The sequence below is a fragment of the Ixodes scapularis genome, unplaced genomic scaffold, assembly GCF_016920785.2.
Source record: "Ixodes scapularis isolate PalLabHiFi unplaced genomic scaffold, ASM1692078v2 PGA_scaffold13__105_contigs__length_92229423, whole genome shotgun sequence".
NCBI classification, from domain to species: Eukaryota; Metazoa; Arthropoda; class Arachnida; order Ixodida; family Ixodidae; genus Ixodes; species Ixodes scapularis.
The window spans coordinates 70915695-70931008 of NW_024609839.1; the positions used below are offsets into that span (position 1 = coordinate 70915695).

General features: G+C 47.0%; 1 protein-coding gene across 1 annotated transcript in view; it reads left to right on the plus strand.

The window, feature by feature from the left end:
- The window catches only part of LOC8026349 (fat-like cadherin-related tumor suppressor homolog), a 267076-nt gene extending 262039 nt beyond the window's left edge, over nucleotides 1–5037 (plus strand). Inside the window, exon 42 of the mRNA XM_042289669.1 lies at nucleotides 564–5037. Coding sequence (XP_042145603.1) covers nucleotides 564–917 — 354 coding nt within the window. The 3' untranslated portion in view covers nucleotides 918–5037. The remainder of the gene's footprint in view (nucleotides 1–563) is intronic.
- Nucleotides 5038–15314: the final 10277 nt, after the last annotated feature.

Genomic DNA, 15314 nt, shown 5'->3' on the forward strand with positions numbered 1-15314 from the left:
AAGTTTCAGATTTTGTCCGAGAGGCTGAAAGGCTCTAATGGCAACACTGGAGACACGACGTCAGATGTTGTGTTATGGTTCAATATGGGGGCAGCAGAGTTTGTGCCAAACGGGTTACAAGAAGTTTGATGGTGTGAAATGAATGCTAAAAAAGCTCACTTCAGCGAAGTGGAAAAAAAAAAAACTGTGTTTTCTACACTGCCTGTGCGACTTGCAAGTTATGCAATGCCCTCCCGACTGGGAGTGCCGGAAAATTCTAAGATTGTTTTTGGCATCACCTTTATTTCGCCTTTTCTCAATAGCTATTCTGCACGTCGGAAAAAAGTAGAGTTTGGGTATTCCGAAAATGAGTTTAACTTGTGTAGATGAAACCGTCGACGAAGCATCGGCAAAACGATCCGTCAATGAAACATTGTTCAATTAACTGAATGCCAGCAGAAGGGGGGGAGGGCTTATATTGATGTGGACCTTTTACATATTTTACGGTACAATTAACCTGTAAAGTATGGTGCGAACGACCGGACCCTTTTTCTAGGACTCAAAATGCGGTGCCTTTCTTTCAGGGCTACGAGCAGCTGCTGCAGATCAGCGAGGATGACGAAGAAGAGCCAGCCCAAGGTGCCTCCCCGCACCGTTACGAGCGCCACCCGAACCAGTACCTGCCCTCGCACTGCCTGAGCAATGACCAGTCACCCGCAGACGACCTCTCGGAGGACGGAGTTGTGTCCTACGGCTTCCCCTCCCAGGGAGGCCGCGGGTTCCTGGTAGAGGGCGCCCCGTCCTCCTCCCACCTGTCCTGTTCCGACCTGTCCGTCAACAATGTGTGCGACATAGAGGACAGCGATGAGGACGATGACGACACGGACAACACCGTGGTGCAGAAACCGCCTCCCTCCACTACGACGACGGTGGTGTGACGGCTTACGTGTTGGACGGCTCGAGCAACGTCGAAACGACATCGATTTGGCACACGCCCCATTGGTGCCGCTCAGTATCAGCGTTGTGGGACGTTGCAACGTTGGAACGACATGGATTGGGCATCGACACGCCACATTGGTGCCACCCGGCATCGTGGGACGTTGCAACGTACGTTGGAACGACATGGGTCCAGTGCTTCTCGAAATTGGTGGACGTTTCCAATGTCGTTGCGCAACGTTAGAAAGACATTGCTGCGGCGTCCCTCGGACATCGCGTTGGTGGGACGCTTACACATGGTTGTGCAACGTTGTTTTGGCATTTTGTTGAATTCCCCAATACTGGGGCCAGAAATCGGAGTTCGACGTTTCCCAGGTTTCTTGCCCCAGTCTTGGGTCATTCGACAAAATGGTAAATACGCTCCAGCTTGCCCACGCTCTCACTGTAATTTTGTTGGTTTGGCATCGCTCTGACGTTGCTTCGGTGCCACTGAACGTTGGTGGGACGGTTCAACTTTGTTGCCAAGTGCGGTGAACTGGAGGAATCGGAGACTTCCCGGCGCCATCGCTGCGCCGCCGCCGTGATCTACGGTTGTGTGATGTGTGCCTTTCTTTATTCAAACGACTTTTCTGAACACTTTAGGCTTAAGTTGAGTGCTGCGTCATAATAGGGCAAGGCTGTAGGGACAGAGTGAAGTGATGGCAGCTTATTGCAGATTTATTCTTTTTCTTTTTCTGACATGTCAGCCGTTTTTACGCAGGTTTTAGAAATGATTTTACTAGTTACGTAGTGTGGAACATATTTCGTGCTTGGAACTTCTCTTATTTACTTGTCACGCCGCCACAGAAGAGCAAAGTCCCGAAAGTAACTTATTTTGGAATTTTAGTTGACATCTTCAAGGTGGGACAATGTTCGTAACTTTTCCATTTGCATTTCTACATTGTTCGCTCTTTTGTTTCAACGTTTTAATCATATCATCAAACTTGTCGGATTGTGAAGACACAGGTGTCGGACACACTTGCAAATTTCTTCCCAAAACACAAATGAATGGGTGGCTGGTGAGTACAGTCACCCGGTTGAACCGCATTGTCACGGACTGCCGATAGCCACACGGTTCACAGCATTCGTCCCTGAATGCAGCTACATGCCCTGCCACCATTTAGCGTCAGGAATCGCTCCTCGTCACGGGGAGGAAGTGCAGATCTTCGGACCTTTTTGTATAACCAAGCGCGGGGCTGGCTCTCAGCGTAGACGGAACTGCTCTTTGCCGAAGAAAGTGCCATCGTCACGGACCTTTCGTACCGTGGCGCGCGTGTATCTTGTTTCCGGGCGCCGACCATGAGAAGCTCAGGTAAACGACACTTATTGGTCAAGCGCCCCCTTCTTTTTATTGCGTGTAAAGCTTGTACCCGAAGGGCTAACCTTCAGGTGCAATTTTACGAACTACGTTTATCCAGTAACGAGCAAATTTATGTGCGGTTCCGACAATGCGGGAACGAGTATGGCCAAGTGGCTCGCTGGTTGGTTGGCTTTTGTATGCGAGTCTGAAAGCAGGGCGAAAATGGGCAGCTCGGCATTATAGTGAGTGCTCTCGCACTGTTTTGTTGCGGCCATCGTAGGAGGTCGCGTTTACGTGTAGAAATTCTTAAATTTGCTTGCTTCCTAGCTCGAATATTTTTGTTTATCGCCTTCGACGCGGCATTCTAGTTTGCGCAGCTACCACCTACTTCACGAGGATCATCCGCTTTTGTGCATGTCGTCAGTACCTGCCTTTATTTTTTTTATAAGTTTCGTTGACGTCATTTGTTACAAACTAAATTTGAAACAATACACTCGTTTCCCTTTCCGGAAGACAGTTGTGACTGTTTGGCGTGCAGCGTTTAGCAGGAGTTTGTTGAAACGTCAGAGACTATTTTGGTATCCCATGCGCATGTACGTCGTGTACGAATCTCCCGTGTCTGCTTCAGCGGATGGAAGGATTCACGCGTAGTTAACTGCTATTTGTTTTGGCCCAGACTTCGGTCGTTTCCAATACGAGAACGTCATTCATATTATTGTCGCACCTGCACTTTCTGAGTTGCTCATGCGCATTGAATGAAGGGCTTGAAAATTTGAAATTAGCCAGTTTCGAAGTAGGTGACTGTATGAATTAGGAAAAAAGGCATTACAGAAAAGGAATGTGGCACCAATACCAAAAATGTGCATTTCGTGTGCAGCACTACATCATGATGCCATATTTAACAGAATTGCAAGGTACCGACTTCACGCATTGTTTGTCTGGCTTGGATGGGAAAACATGTCTGAACATTCATTTAATCCATCAAAGGATTGTTTCCTTTATAAATTCAGATCATAGTCGTTGAAACTGAATCAGTGTGACCAAGGGTAAGAAGGGTATTGATCTTAATGCAATGAAGTTCAGAATGGCACTTGTCTCTGTCCATTTGAACAGGGGCCTGAAAAAACTGTTTTCTTCCAAAGCGGTTCATTAAAGATATGGTGGCATAATTCTCACAAAAATTAATTTCAATATTGTCACGGGTCAAATCGTTTTTTGTAAACATCAACTAGACACAGGAAGGGACAAAAGGTTAAGCAGATGAATGAATTTGTCTACTTGGTCTTCATCTTTAGAGGAAAGCTGAAGCACTTTCCAAGAACTCTGAGTTAGGAGCAGATTTCTATATCTTTTTGTCCTATGAATTCAGTTATCGCACTTATCTTGGGCAGATGTAAACATAAACCGCATTTATTTCGAAAAATATGTGCAGTGGTTGCCGCCGAGCGTGCGGCAAACCCCCCTGCCGCCTGCTATCTGTCCATGGCGTCGTGACGTCATTTTCGGCGTTCCCGAGCCAGCTTAGTGGCGAGCAAGGGTCCTTCTGATTCCGCGAGGACATCACTTTTGCTAATTTTTAATTGTCGCAATTTTAGTTGGCTGTTAAGACGCTCCCATTAATAAGATTGAAAAAAAAAAACAACTTAAGGCCCATTTTTTAAGGTGTCTTCATTACAGCTTTTACTATTCGTTTGAATTCAAAGATCTCTTCAGCTTCCCTTTAAGTGCAGTTTTTATATCTAGCCATGCATTCGCAACAAGCCCAACTAACCACCATACTACTTAGGGCCCATTCACTCTTTCTTACTCACCAATGATTGTCACAGCGATTTGTTCAATGTCGTAACACAAGCGCAGATCATCAATTGGCCGCCGTTAGCGCTGTGTCATCACTTAGTCAGTGACAAGTTAAGAACACAGCAGAAGCGCCGCTGCCTTCTGTTGTGCTTTGGCTGTGCTTGCCCATGAGACACCCAAGCATTGTATTGAAGGTAGAAAGCTTCCGCTAGAGAAAGAGCTCTGTTGCATTCTTAACCTCTCGCCAACTATAGACAGTCGTCCAATCAGTGCTCCCTACTTGTCCCACATCGGGCAGTGCATCGGCATTTCGTGGCAAGTCAAGAAAGCTTAATGTTTGGGCCTTAGGTTACCTAGGTACCGTTGTTTCTCCGTCATGTGTACATCGCATTTATGTGTTTGTTAGCAACAAAAATTTTACATATTTATCAGTAATTAAAACGTGCTACTTCCACTCGATTTTTAAGGACTGCCTTTGTGTGAAAACATTCTTTTCAGGCTTAAGTCGTTTTGCAACTGAAAAATGTGTGTGAAATCCATGCCGGATATAGTATCTTCCGAGAGAATCATCTACATATAAAAAAGGCTGCTGCTTTCTTTTTTTTGTTAATTTTACGTGCATTGCACATTTTGTGTTCATGATTCTTGTGGTGATTCAAACTTGCAGGGTGATCAGTCGCTTGTAGTGACTGGCTGTGTTCCACTGAAATGAATGGAACTGTCATGACATGCTTAAAAACTGACCTATGCAGACTCTCTCTGTGTGTGTGTGTGTCTGTGTGTGTTTGTGTGTGTGTGCGTGCGTGCATGCATGTGTGTGTGCATGCACTCTGGAAACTCTTGGCATCAGTCGGTTGAATGTGGACTATTAAAGGGTGCTACGTGAAAGGAGTGAGCTTATCGAGACCTCATTTGGCTTTCTTGTACTTGGAACAGACTTCCAGTGTGTATGTTCAATAAAGGTGAAAATGCTTTCATGTTTGCAAGGGCTTGTCATGTGCTTCTGTTTAAATCGTGAACAAGAGAGCCGACACGGGTTGTCCCTAATGGAAGGCTCAATCTTTAATGGTTAATACGTGCAGGTCGCAAGCTGCGTCATATACAGGGCTCGCGCTGCCGCTGCCTGCTGGCATGGCCGTTTCTTTAGGTATACCACAATTCACACTGGTTTTACATCTTTCTGATTTACTAAATTAAGTGCCTGGAGGAATTGTGATGTACTGCGGTATCGGCAGTGTTGTGAAAAGTACACCTAAAAAGTACTTGATGTACAAAGTAAGTAAGAGGTTGTGTACTTCAAGTAAAACAGTAAGTACACTGGATGCAATGTACTTGAAGTAAAGTACTATAAATACAATGTACTTTCGAGGTAAAGACCAAGTACTTTTTAACAAATCTTGCACGGTGCCCTTTCATTCCGTAATCAGCAATCGGGGATTTTCGAAAATGGTGGCGAATACTGGAGAACGTTAGGTGATCACACAGTAGTTTTATTCTTGCTGACAAACTACTTTAACACAATCGACCTATAGGGCATGTGTAGTAATTCCTCGTCGCCAAAATGTTGTATTAAAGGAAATGCGGACACCCGTGAAAATAAAGAAGAGCAGGGCCTGCGTGGGCCTGCGGAAAACGAGGGGTCTTGCATGCCGAAGAGATGAACGGCAGGCCGGGCGCGGGAGCCCCGGACGGAGAGAGAGAGACGACCGGCGAAGACGGTGGTTGAATCGTAACTGTTTATTTAACGGTCAACAACGTGGGGGTTGAGCGCCACGGGGACGCAACCCTGATAACACGGGCAACGGTGTAACGGTGGCACCATCTGGTTAGTGTGGCGAGAAATACTTGAATGAAAAAATTGAAATACTACACTATTCAATTCGATCTGCTCTTCACCCTCTCTAGTACTGTATTTAGCCAAATAATGAATGCGCTATTTATGAAAAAAAGCTTGTGCGTCTACGTTCTCGTAGAGCACGCAGAAGACCAGTCATCAGGTTTGGAACGTTTGGAACAGACTGCACTGTCCCAAAAAGTAGCTTTCTTGAGCTTGATATGTTTGCTTTTCTGATTTGGTAAAACACAATAATTGGCTGCATGTGAGCACTGCGGGGAAGTAGACTCGTGAATTTTGTTCATAAAGAGTGAATTCATTCTTTAAGTGAATAGAGTGTGCGGGACACTGTAGCGCGTCACTTTCTCATTTCGAAACAAGACATAAAAGAAATTTTCTGTCTGGTTCAAAAGCTATCCCTAGTTTCACTATCTATTTTTACTCCCCGCTCATCACCCGAGTGGAGCAAGTTGGGCTCTTGTCTCCATATTTTTTAAGGAGAAAAATCAAGGGACAGTGCCATATTGAATTTTGTGATGTTTCTACGACATCTTTGACTCTTACGAGTTCTAAACATTTATTTATGTATTGTTATCTTTCTCCAGCTCTGCACTACGGATAACTCCCAGCTAGACATCGGAGCCTGAAAAGGAAGACACCTCAGGAAAGCAGCGGTGGCAAGCGACAGTTGGTGACGCCGAAGAGGCCGAAGACCAAGCTCATTCGGGTCCATATCACAAGAGCGAATGACATTTTAGCGAACGGCGACATTTGAGCGAATGTTCGTTTTAGCGAATAACGGGGGCGCGCGTTAACCCATCCGTCGCGCTGCGCTTTACGCCGCTTCGCGGCGACAGTCTACGGCAACTCATTACAAAAATATGAACTCACTTGGCCCACCCGAAAACGCCGCTTCGCGGCGTCCGACTATTCGCTAAAGTGTCGTTCGATGAAACGTGGGCGTTCGCTAAAACGTCATTCGATCAAGTGAGTGCCCATACAGGGTGCTAAGGAAGTACTTACAGCTGCCATCAAAGTCGACATTGAAGCGCAGCATTCTTGGAGTTGCGAAGGCTCCTGGCTTTTGTTCAGTGATCCTTCAGGCTGTTAAGAATGCTGCTGCCTCAATGCCGTATGTGCAAAAGATGTGCATCTTGTCTTTCGATGATATGCACATCAAGACACAGCTGCAGTATTTAAGTGCTTCTGACTCTGTCGTGGGTCTCGACCTTTTCCGCAAGGGCGCCGCCATCTTGAATTGTCGTCACTTCCAGTATGGGCGAAAACACGTCACGCCGCGGTGGTGGCGCGCCGGACGCACTTCCGGTCTGGGGCGGTGGGCAGAAGTACGGCTCTGGTCGCCGTGAGTGACTCTAGCCGTGACAAACAAGCGTTCCTGTGTTCTTTTGGAAGAAACGAGACAAAAAAAGCTGCCTTCTCGTCAAAATGCTGCGACGGGGGCTGTACCAAGAGAGCCTGGAAAGGTTTGAAGATCAGTTTTCATTTGTTTTTGCCCCCTCCGTTTTCGTCCGAGAACGTGAATAGTAGCCGTGAAAAGGGCAAACCAGACACTGTCAAACCACGATTGCGTGTGCGGGCAACACTTTGTGGTCGCAAGATGTATTTGCTTTGTTCCAACATGAACGAGAGAAAACCGCCAAGTTGTCCGGACCACCCACGGGTTCAGCGCGTCATCAAATTCACACGGCCGCCTGATCGTTCGAACTTTCGTATGCTCTTTCATACATTGCTTTTTGTCGTCTGCTCGTTCAAACAAAAGCAGCCCGTAGACCAAACTTTGACACGGTAATTGCAATTATAAGTAATTGCAGGCCTCAAAAGACTTAAGTAGGCTCGGTGTAAACAGTAGATACAAGATCATTGGTACCGGTGGCCATCACCTACTAATTCCCGCTTCCGATTTTTTTTTTTTTTTTTTTTTTTTTTTTTTTTTTTGCCGGCAGTTGGCAAAATAGTTCGGGGAAAAAAATGCCGGCAGTTTCGGACGGCGCGTGTATCACTGGGGAGCTCGTTAACACATCCCCCCGCCTGCGTTCACGCCTAGAGTTCCTGTATAGGCTCCCTACGGGAGCCAGAGTTGCGCATTTGTTTTCCCCGCGCCGCCACGCCGCTATTCGCCGAGATCCATCACGTGAGGAGCAAAGCATCCGTTGGCGTGCAAGAAAGCCACCTTTACGGTCGCTCCGCCGACGTTTCTCTTGCCCCGGCGTATGTTTCCCTGCTTTCCGCCTCCTTTTCCTCCTCTCCTTTTTTCCATGCGCGGCGGCGCGCGCGGCGCCGCTATTCGCCAAATTTAGTCACGTGAGGAGCAAAGCATCCAGCTCGTGCGGGGAAGCCGGCGCTACGGCCACGCGCCGAGGCTGAATGCGCAACTCTGCTACCGTAGGTAGCATATACAGGAACTCTATTCACGCCGCTTCGCGGAGGCCCGCTGGCGGCCCAAGCCCCGCTGTCCTCCATTCACCCCCGGAAAGGGGGGAAAGGGAGTCCATAGCGAAGTTTCTTCGAAAAAACTCGTTTTATTTATTTACTTTTTTTTTTTGTCAGTGTTAATCCTAAAAAAAAGATATGTCGTAAATATCGCCAAATGCCTCTACAAAACAAAACAAACTTTAAAAAAAAAAACACGGCGGATCGAATTAGTGTCCTGCTGCGTACGAGGCAAGCACTGAGCTACTCTGCAGTCTGCACCTTGAAACAGCCGTGTTCACAATTTGTTTTACACGAGACCCAATGGGTCACAACTGCCGACACCTTTTTTCCCGGGCTATTGTGCCGGCTGCCGGCAGAATATCCACTTCCTTTTCTTTCCAATATCGACGTCGATTATCGCCGCTACCTTCTACACTTTTGCAGCACAAGCGACGTCGCGACCGAAAATAGCTAGAAGAATCTCGTCATGGTTTTGGCGTCCATTCTGCGGCGTTCATGCGAATAAATCGCCGCACGTCAAATTATTTACGCAAAGTTTAGCGGCGTAACAAGCCTTGATAATTTCGCTCAGGTGATTAAAGTGATAAGACATTGCGATGACGACGTAGAATCGACAATTCCAACGCGAAAAAGAGTATGCAGATTCACACAGACGTCGACAACGTGACATTCGAATGGTTTGTTGACGTTGGACGCGGTGCTTCTTGCCCATACTCCATTGCGCAAGCGTTCGAATTGTTGTCTGCTCTTTCAAACTTGGCTGCTTTTTGTCGTCAGCTCGTTCAAACGACAGCGGCCCGTAAACCAAACGTTGACCCGGTAATTGCGATAAGAAGTAAGTGCAGGCCTAAAACACTTTTGAAGGTTGGTTGGGGTAAGTAGGCTAAGTGTTAACAGATACAAGACGATGTTGATCATTGTTACTAGTGGCCCTCACCCGACTTGTAATGCCCGATCCTACTTGCGGTTTTCAGTATCGACATCCACCACCTCAGCTACGGTCCACGCTTTTGCATCCGGAGCGACGTCGCGACTGAAAATAGCGAGCAGAATCTCATCGTGAAAATCAGGCTTTAGCGCCCATTCTGCGGTGTCCACGTGAAATGAATCGCCGCGTGTCACATTATTCACGCAAAGTTTGGCCTCGTTAGTTTTGCTGAAGCCGCTGAAGTAGTCACACATTGTAAGGAGGACGTAGAATCAACAATTCCTACGCAAAAAAGAGCACGGGGACTCCCACCGATGCCGACAAAACGCAATTCAATGGTTTGCTTATGGGCGACGGCGGGCTTCTTGCCCACCATCCACCGCGCATGCGCGGCGCCGCCGGTGGCGTCCGCTAGGGGCGCTCCAGTTTGTTTGTAAACATGAGTTGGTGTATAGCTTCTTCGGAGCAGAGTAGCGCAATCTAGAACGCCGTCTCTCAACGACTAGCGGTGAACGCCCGGAGGTTCCAACTGCGGTCAGAAATGCATGGAGAACATGAGAAAATCATTGTTTCTTCAGGATTGTGGGGATGTACGGAATGGCAATCGTTTTTGACATAATAATGGAACATTTTTTATTTTATTTATTAATACTACTGTCTCCTATTTCAGGAGACGTGGTAGGAGTGGTTTACAACATATGTGTACACAAAAACAATAATAAAAAAAACAGCAGGTAACAAGCACAAGGATATTCGTTCTAGCTGATTAAAATAGAATAATTTAGAATAATTTGCGCTAAGTTTTGTGCCCCGCAAGGACGTGACTTTTTGTAAAAAAAGTGCCTGAGCGGCATCATGCAGCAGACGACACGGCGACGTCACACCATTCATGCGACCCGCTCCGGCCAACCCGAAAAGCCCATCTCCGCTGCGAGCGAAAATCGTCTGCTTCAAACGCCATTGCCTTGGAAATTGCCTTCTCAAAATTTGCACACGCATCCGATATTATTAAAACTTTGATAAAATGTTTAGTGCTTTACTAACTTCACGACAGACTAGTTTTGCAAAGTGTGAACTCGCCATTCATTTTTTAATCAGCCGTGTTGTGTCGATCTCCATGTATTCTCCCATAGGGCGGGCCGCCTCCTGGAACCCTGAGTACCACGTGACTCGCACCGAGCCGCTCTGTCGGCCAATGCGGCTGAGCTGGCAGACTTGCTCCGCTCGTTGAGCGATGGTCCAAGCGTCGTCGTCGTGGTCGACATCCTACTCGTCGTCGGTATCGTCACCGGGTTCGTCATCAAGGTAGTCGGTAAGGTTTTAGTCGCGATTGTCGTTGAAGTCATTGTCCGTTTCATTGTCGGCGTCGGCGTCCAAGTTGTCATGTTATCGTCGAGGTCGTAGCCAGGGCCTTTGTCGAGTACGTAGTCCGAGTCGTTTTCAAAGCCATAGCCGAGGTCGTCGTTGATGTCACAGCCTCCAGTCATCTGAAATATTCCAGATGATTAGAGAATTATGTTGTCTGTTTGAGCGCGGAAACCCACGCGCTTTCAAAAGGAGCTTCGTGTGGCTGCTTAAGTAAATCGTCCTGCCGTCGCCATCAAAGTATGTTCGGTCTTCGTTACCTTATGTTTCTCGGTACAAGTTCGCCGCATTAAACATTCATTTTATGTCTTATCATTAAAGTTATTTTTTATATTGACAATATGGGTTTAGTGGATAGGATAAACATATTACACCTATTGTAAAAACAATAAATGACTAGCTGTCAGTAGTTTAACAAAGCCTGGATCAGCTTTTAATTAAAATTAAAGGACCATCTTCAGGAACAAAGCGAAATAGTCTTTTTATTATCCTCGCCTTCCTCCGGTACTATCCCCGCAGCTTCCCTAGAACGCAAGTGGCATACCTATAAGGGGTTATGTTTTTCTCGGTTACACTAGCTCTTCTATGTGAGAACCCCAATGGCTTCAGAGACTCAGCAATCAGAGATAAGTTTGAAGTGGACAGACGTACATGGCTTCATCTCTACACTCCCAGGTGTGCTGAAAAGTTTCCGTTTACCACAGATACTCCTTCTTTGATCAAACTTGTTTGTCTTAATTCCGGCTGTTCCTTTTTTTCTAATTACTGTTAGAAATTCCCATGGTTCTGATATACAACAGTGCAGTACTCACCTGCACACCAATCTTGCATACTTACCCCTTGCGGCATTTCTCCAGTCGTTCTTTGGCGTGGCGCATCCACGTCATTGCTGTCTTTTCAATATTTGCTTTTGGTATTACCTCCACTTCCTTGTCGTTTTGTTTTACTGTTAGGACACCTGTAAGATAAATATATTGGTATCTGCAAATTTAAGAGTAGTAGTGGTACAAGTGATATTCGTTTAGGAGATGTTAGCAGCTTCAAGGTGCAGGCTACTCCTCAGTAAGGCAAGTATACTGAAATACTCATCTATATTGCCACGAGCGCAGCCAACCAAGAAGGCAGCGCGCTCGTGGTTTAACGGTTATCACGCATGCTTTCCACACAGAAAACCAGGGTTCGATTCCTGGCCGCGGAGGCGCATTTTTGTTGACTCTATAAAGTAATGTTTTGGTAAATTCGAGAACCATGTTGCTTGTTCGAGGTCAGAATGTTCTACACGCCGAACCTTCTACGCCGATTATTCCAGAAGCCCACACGTGTACATAAGGGGCTCCGCGTGGCGATTTGCAGTCAGTCTCGCCCCAGCGCTCGAACCTGCTGTTACGCCAACTTCGACGCCCGCGACGCTCTGCTGTTTTCTTCTATTCCCTTTTTGTTTTGTTTAGTTTGGGCACAAGTTCGCCTCCATTAAACGTTTCAGTTTCCCCAGTTATTCTTTGTTTCCTTGCGTGTTTATTCGTGACATTCTGGTAACGCATGTCCCTGCAGCGTACCCCTCCGAGGGCCCGCAGTGCAAGTCCGAGAGCAAGCCCCCGATGACCCGACGAAGACATTACCAAGACTCGATTAAGTCGCCGCATTCAAGGCCTACACCCGGAATTTGGACCTTTGCCACCCAGGACCGAGCAGTCAAACAGGACGACAATGAACAACCAGTCGCCGCAGACCTCGACCGCTCCATCCGTTGTCTTCATGCCTGTCGCCCCACGCAACGCGACGCCATTCCATGGTGAGGCCCATGAGGATGTGGAGGATTGGCTATAGCATTACGAACGAGTGGCCCGCCACAACCAGTGGACACCAGAGCCAGTGCCTTCAGAACGTCTACTTCGCTCTGGAAGGCACGGCGCGCACCTGGTTTGAGAACCACGAAGCGTCGATTTCAACGTGGGAAGAGTTCCAGGCCGAGCTGCGACGCACCTTTGCCAACCAGCAGCGACGTCAGTGGGCGAAAGAACTTTTGAGAATTGAGATACCGCCTCCCCGCACAAGGCGGCCTGGGATGCGGACAAGGAGCGCATCTACCTCGACAAGATCCCTAATGGTGGGCACGGTTCCTCGGTCGAGCGGGCTGCAGTGGCACGCGGTTTAGTCGGAGAGCACCAGTGATGTGGTAGGAAGGGGGAACGAGTAAATACTAATGTCTACTCTACTCGATGATTAGCATTCAATATAAAGTCTGTACAACTCAGCAACTTAGTGGTATATTTGTGGATCTGTGCTGAATTGATTGATTGAGCTTTAATGGCTCAAGGGCCAAGTTTGGACGGAGAGCGCCAATGACGTGGTAGGAAAAGGAAACAAGTAAATAATGGCTAGGCTACGTAATCGTTAGTGTACAATACATTTTATGTACTGCGCAGCAACTCTGGGGTATATTTGAAGGTCTTGATGTCTGTTAAGAAATTAAGCATGTTTTCACAAGATGCAGCGGACACGTGGCAAAGTAGAAGAGAAAGAGGATATGGTACCTGCTGCTTACAAAGAATGCGAAAGTGGTGTTTTCAATGTCTTACCTACGCTAAGCACTAGATTAAGGCATGTAGAATTACCACAGTGCACTTGCCACCCTTTTCACATTCAGGAGGGGGAGTCGCAGCTGTCATGGTCAGCTATTTCAACTCTTAATTTATTTAAGGGCTTTGTCTGAACACCACCAAAAACTGCCCCGAATTGTGTGACACGGATCTCGAGGGAAAAGTTGTACAGGAGGACACACAACCGAGAAGAAAAAATGTAATTCCAAACGTTCGTCAGCGAAAACTGAATTTGGGGCCCCAGGATTCAGAATCTGACACCCTCTACCGCCAAGCCAAGGGGAAGACTCGTGAAGTGATAGTTACTTTACTACACTGAGGGCTCTGCATGACTACATTATTATCATTGTACGACCATGTTACGTGATTTTAATGTAACGGGAAAGATTCCTAAGATCTGCAGGAGAGTGGGGAAGCAAGTGAAACCGCCAGATTCTGTGTAATACCAACTTTGTTCGTAGCCTAAAGGGATACCAACAGCACAAAGTATGAATTTTGTTCTTCTCGCGAAACACTAGACAAAGTGTTCTCAAACTTTTCCTCCTCAAGAAACGCTGATCTCTCTCGATTAGTAGCTCAAGAACCCCATGTGGTTTCTGCATCGATGTAATGATGTGGTGCAGCCCTAAGAGGCATTGCATATTAACACCGGCAAGGTCACACAGCGACCAGTGCACCAGCGGAGGGCATCGTGATGTCAGAGTAAACGGGCACTGTGGGAAATCGTTCCTCGCGACACTACCCTCCTTGGTGCCCACAATATCACGGAGGCTTATTGTGGAGAAGATTGAGATTGTAGCCGATACTTTGGTTGCATACTAAAAGATCCCAAGGTGGTCGAAATTGATCCTCTATCCTCTGCTGAAACGTTCCAGATGCCCTTCGGTGCTTGGCACAAAATGACAGATTTTTAGTTTTACTCCTCGGGGCTGCATTCGGGGTGTTTTGTGGATTCTGCTGGTTTTGTTATTAATGAATATGCGTGATTTGAAAGGTCAATGACTGCTGTGGCATGGATGAAGTGAGGTGTTTCTCTTCACCCAGATCTGAAGGCTGCCAAAGCGATGCTTCCACCCATGTCCCAGAACAGGAACCTCTCTGCCCTGCCCGCTAAGAGTCCTCCCAGCGTTGGAGTCAGCTCTGCAACCAGCCTTGCTTCTGAAGACCTGCCAGGTGGGGACTCCCTCTTTCGTTGGTCCCCATGTCGTTCTTGCCAAGATGAGTTTGTTGTTTTGTTTTCAGTTTCTCTGTTAAGCCTTAAAGGGATACTACAACGAAATTTCGGCGCTCATTTTTTGGTCTATATGTGTTCAAAGGAGCAGTATCACATCGAACATACCAATATTTTGTTAAAAAAGTCTCAAAAGTAATTTTAAAACGAATTAAACGATTAGCAAAGAGCACCTGGTGGATGTCGCTAACGCCTCGTTTGTAATGCTCGTCTAGGAACCTTGACAGCTAGTGACGGAGGTTGTCTCGTCCCCGGCCACGACGAAAGAAGGGGGGAACGAGGAACTCCCCTCCTCCCGGGAATGCCTTTTGTGTGTCGCAGAAGTCGCCATTGTCCCCCTACAAGATTATAGAAGATTAACCCGTCGCTCAAAATTCATACAAAAGCAGCCGCTTCGGTGGCTGGAACGACTAGGCCATCCTCTCGACGTCAGCCTCGCCGTAGCTTTGCTCGTCTTGAGACTACCTATGTCACGATTGCGTGGATGTCACATGGTCTCCGCTGGGCCTTCTCCGAGCGCTTGCCAGAGTGGGCCGTTTATAACGAAAAATACAGCCACCAGGCTCAAAATACAAACGTGCTATTGTCATTTACGGGTATTGTGGATCATATTCAACCTATTTTTAAACACGACGGGAATATTTCAAATATTGTTGAAGTATCCCTTTAAGGCTAATTCCGACACACTTGCCACTGCTTATGACCGAAAGGACTTAAAACTGGTTTTAGACCCCTTGTGCACTGCTTACGGCCGCCTCCGTAGCAGCGCAGGGAGTCACAAAAGGCTTAAAAATGGTTTTATGCTTCTTCGGTCGTGAGCAGCTACAAGTGTGTGATCCAGCATTCTGATG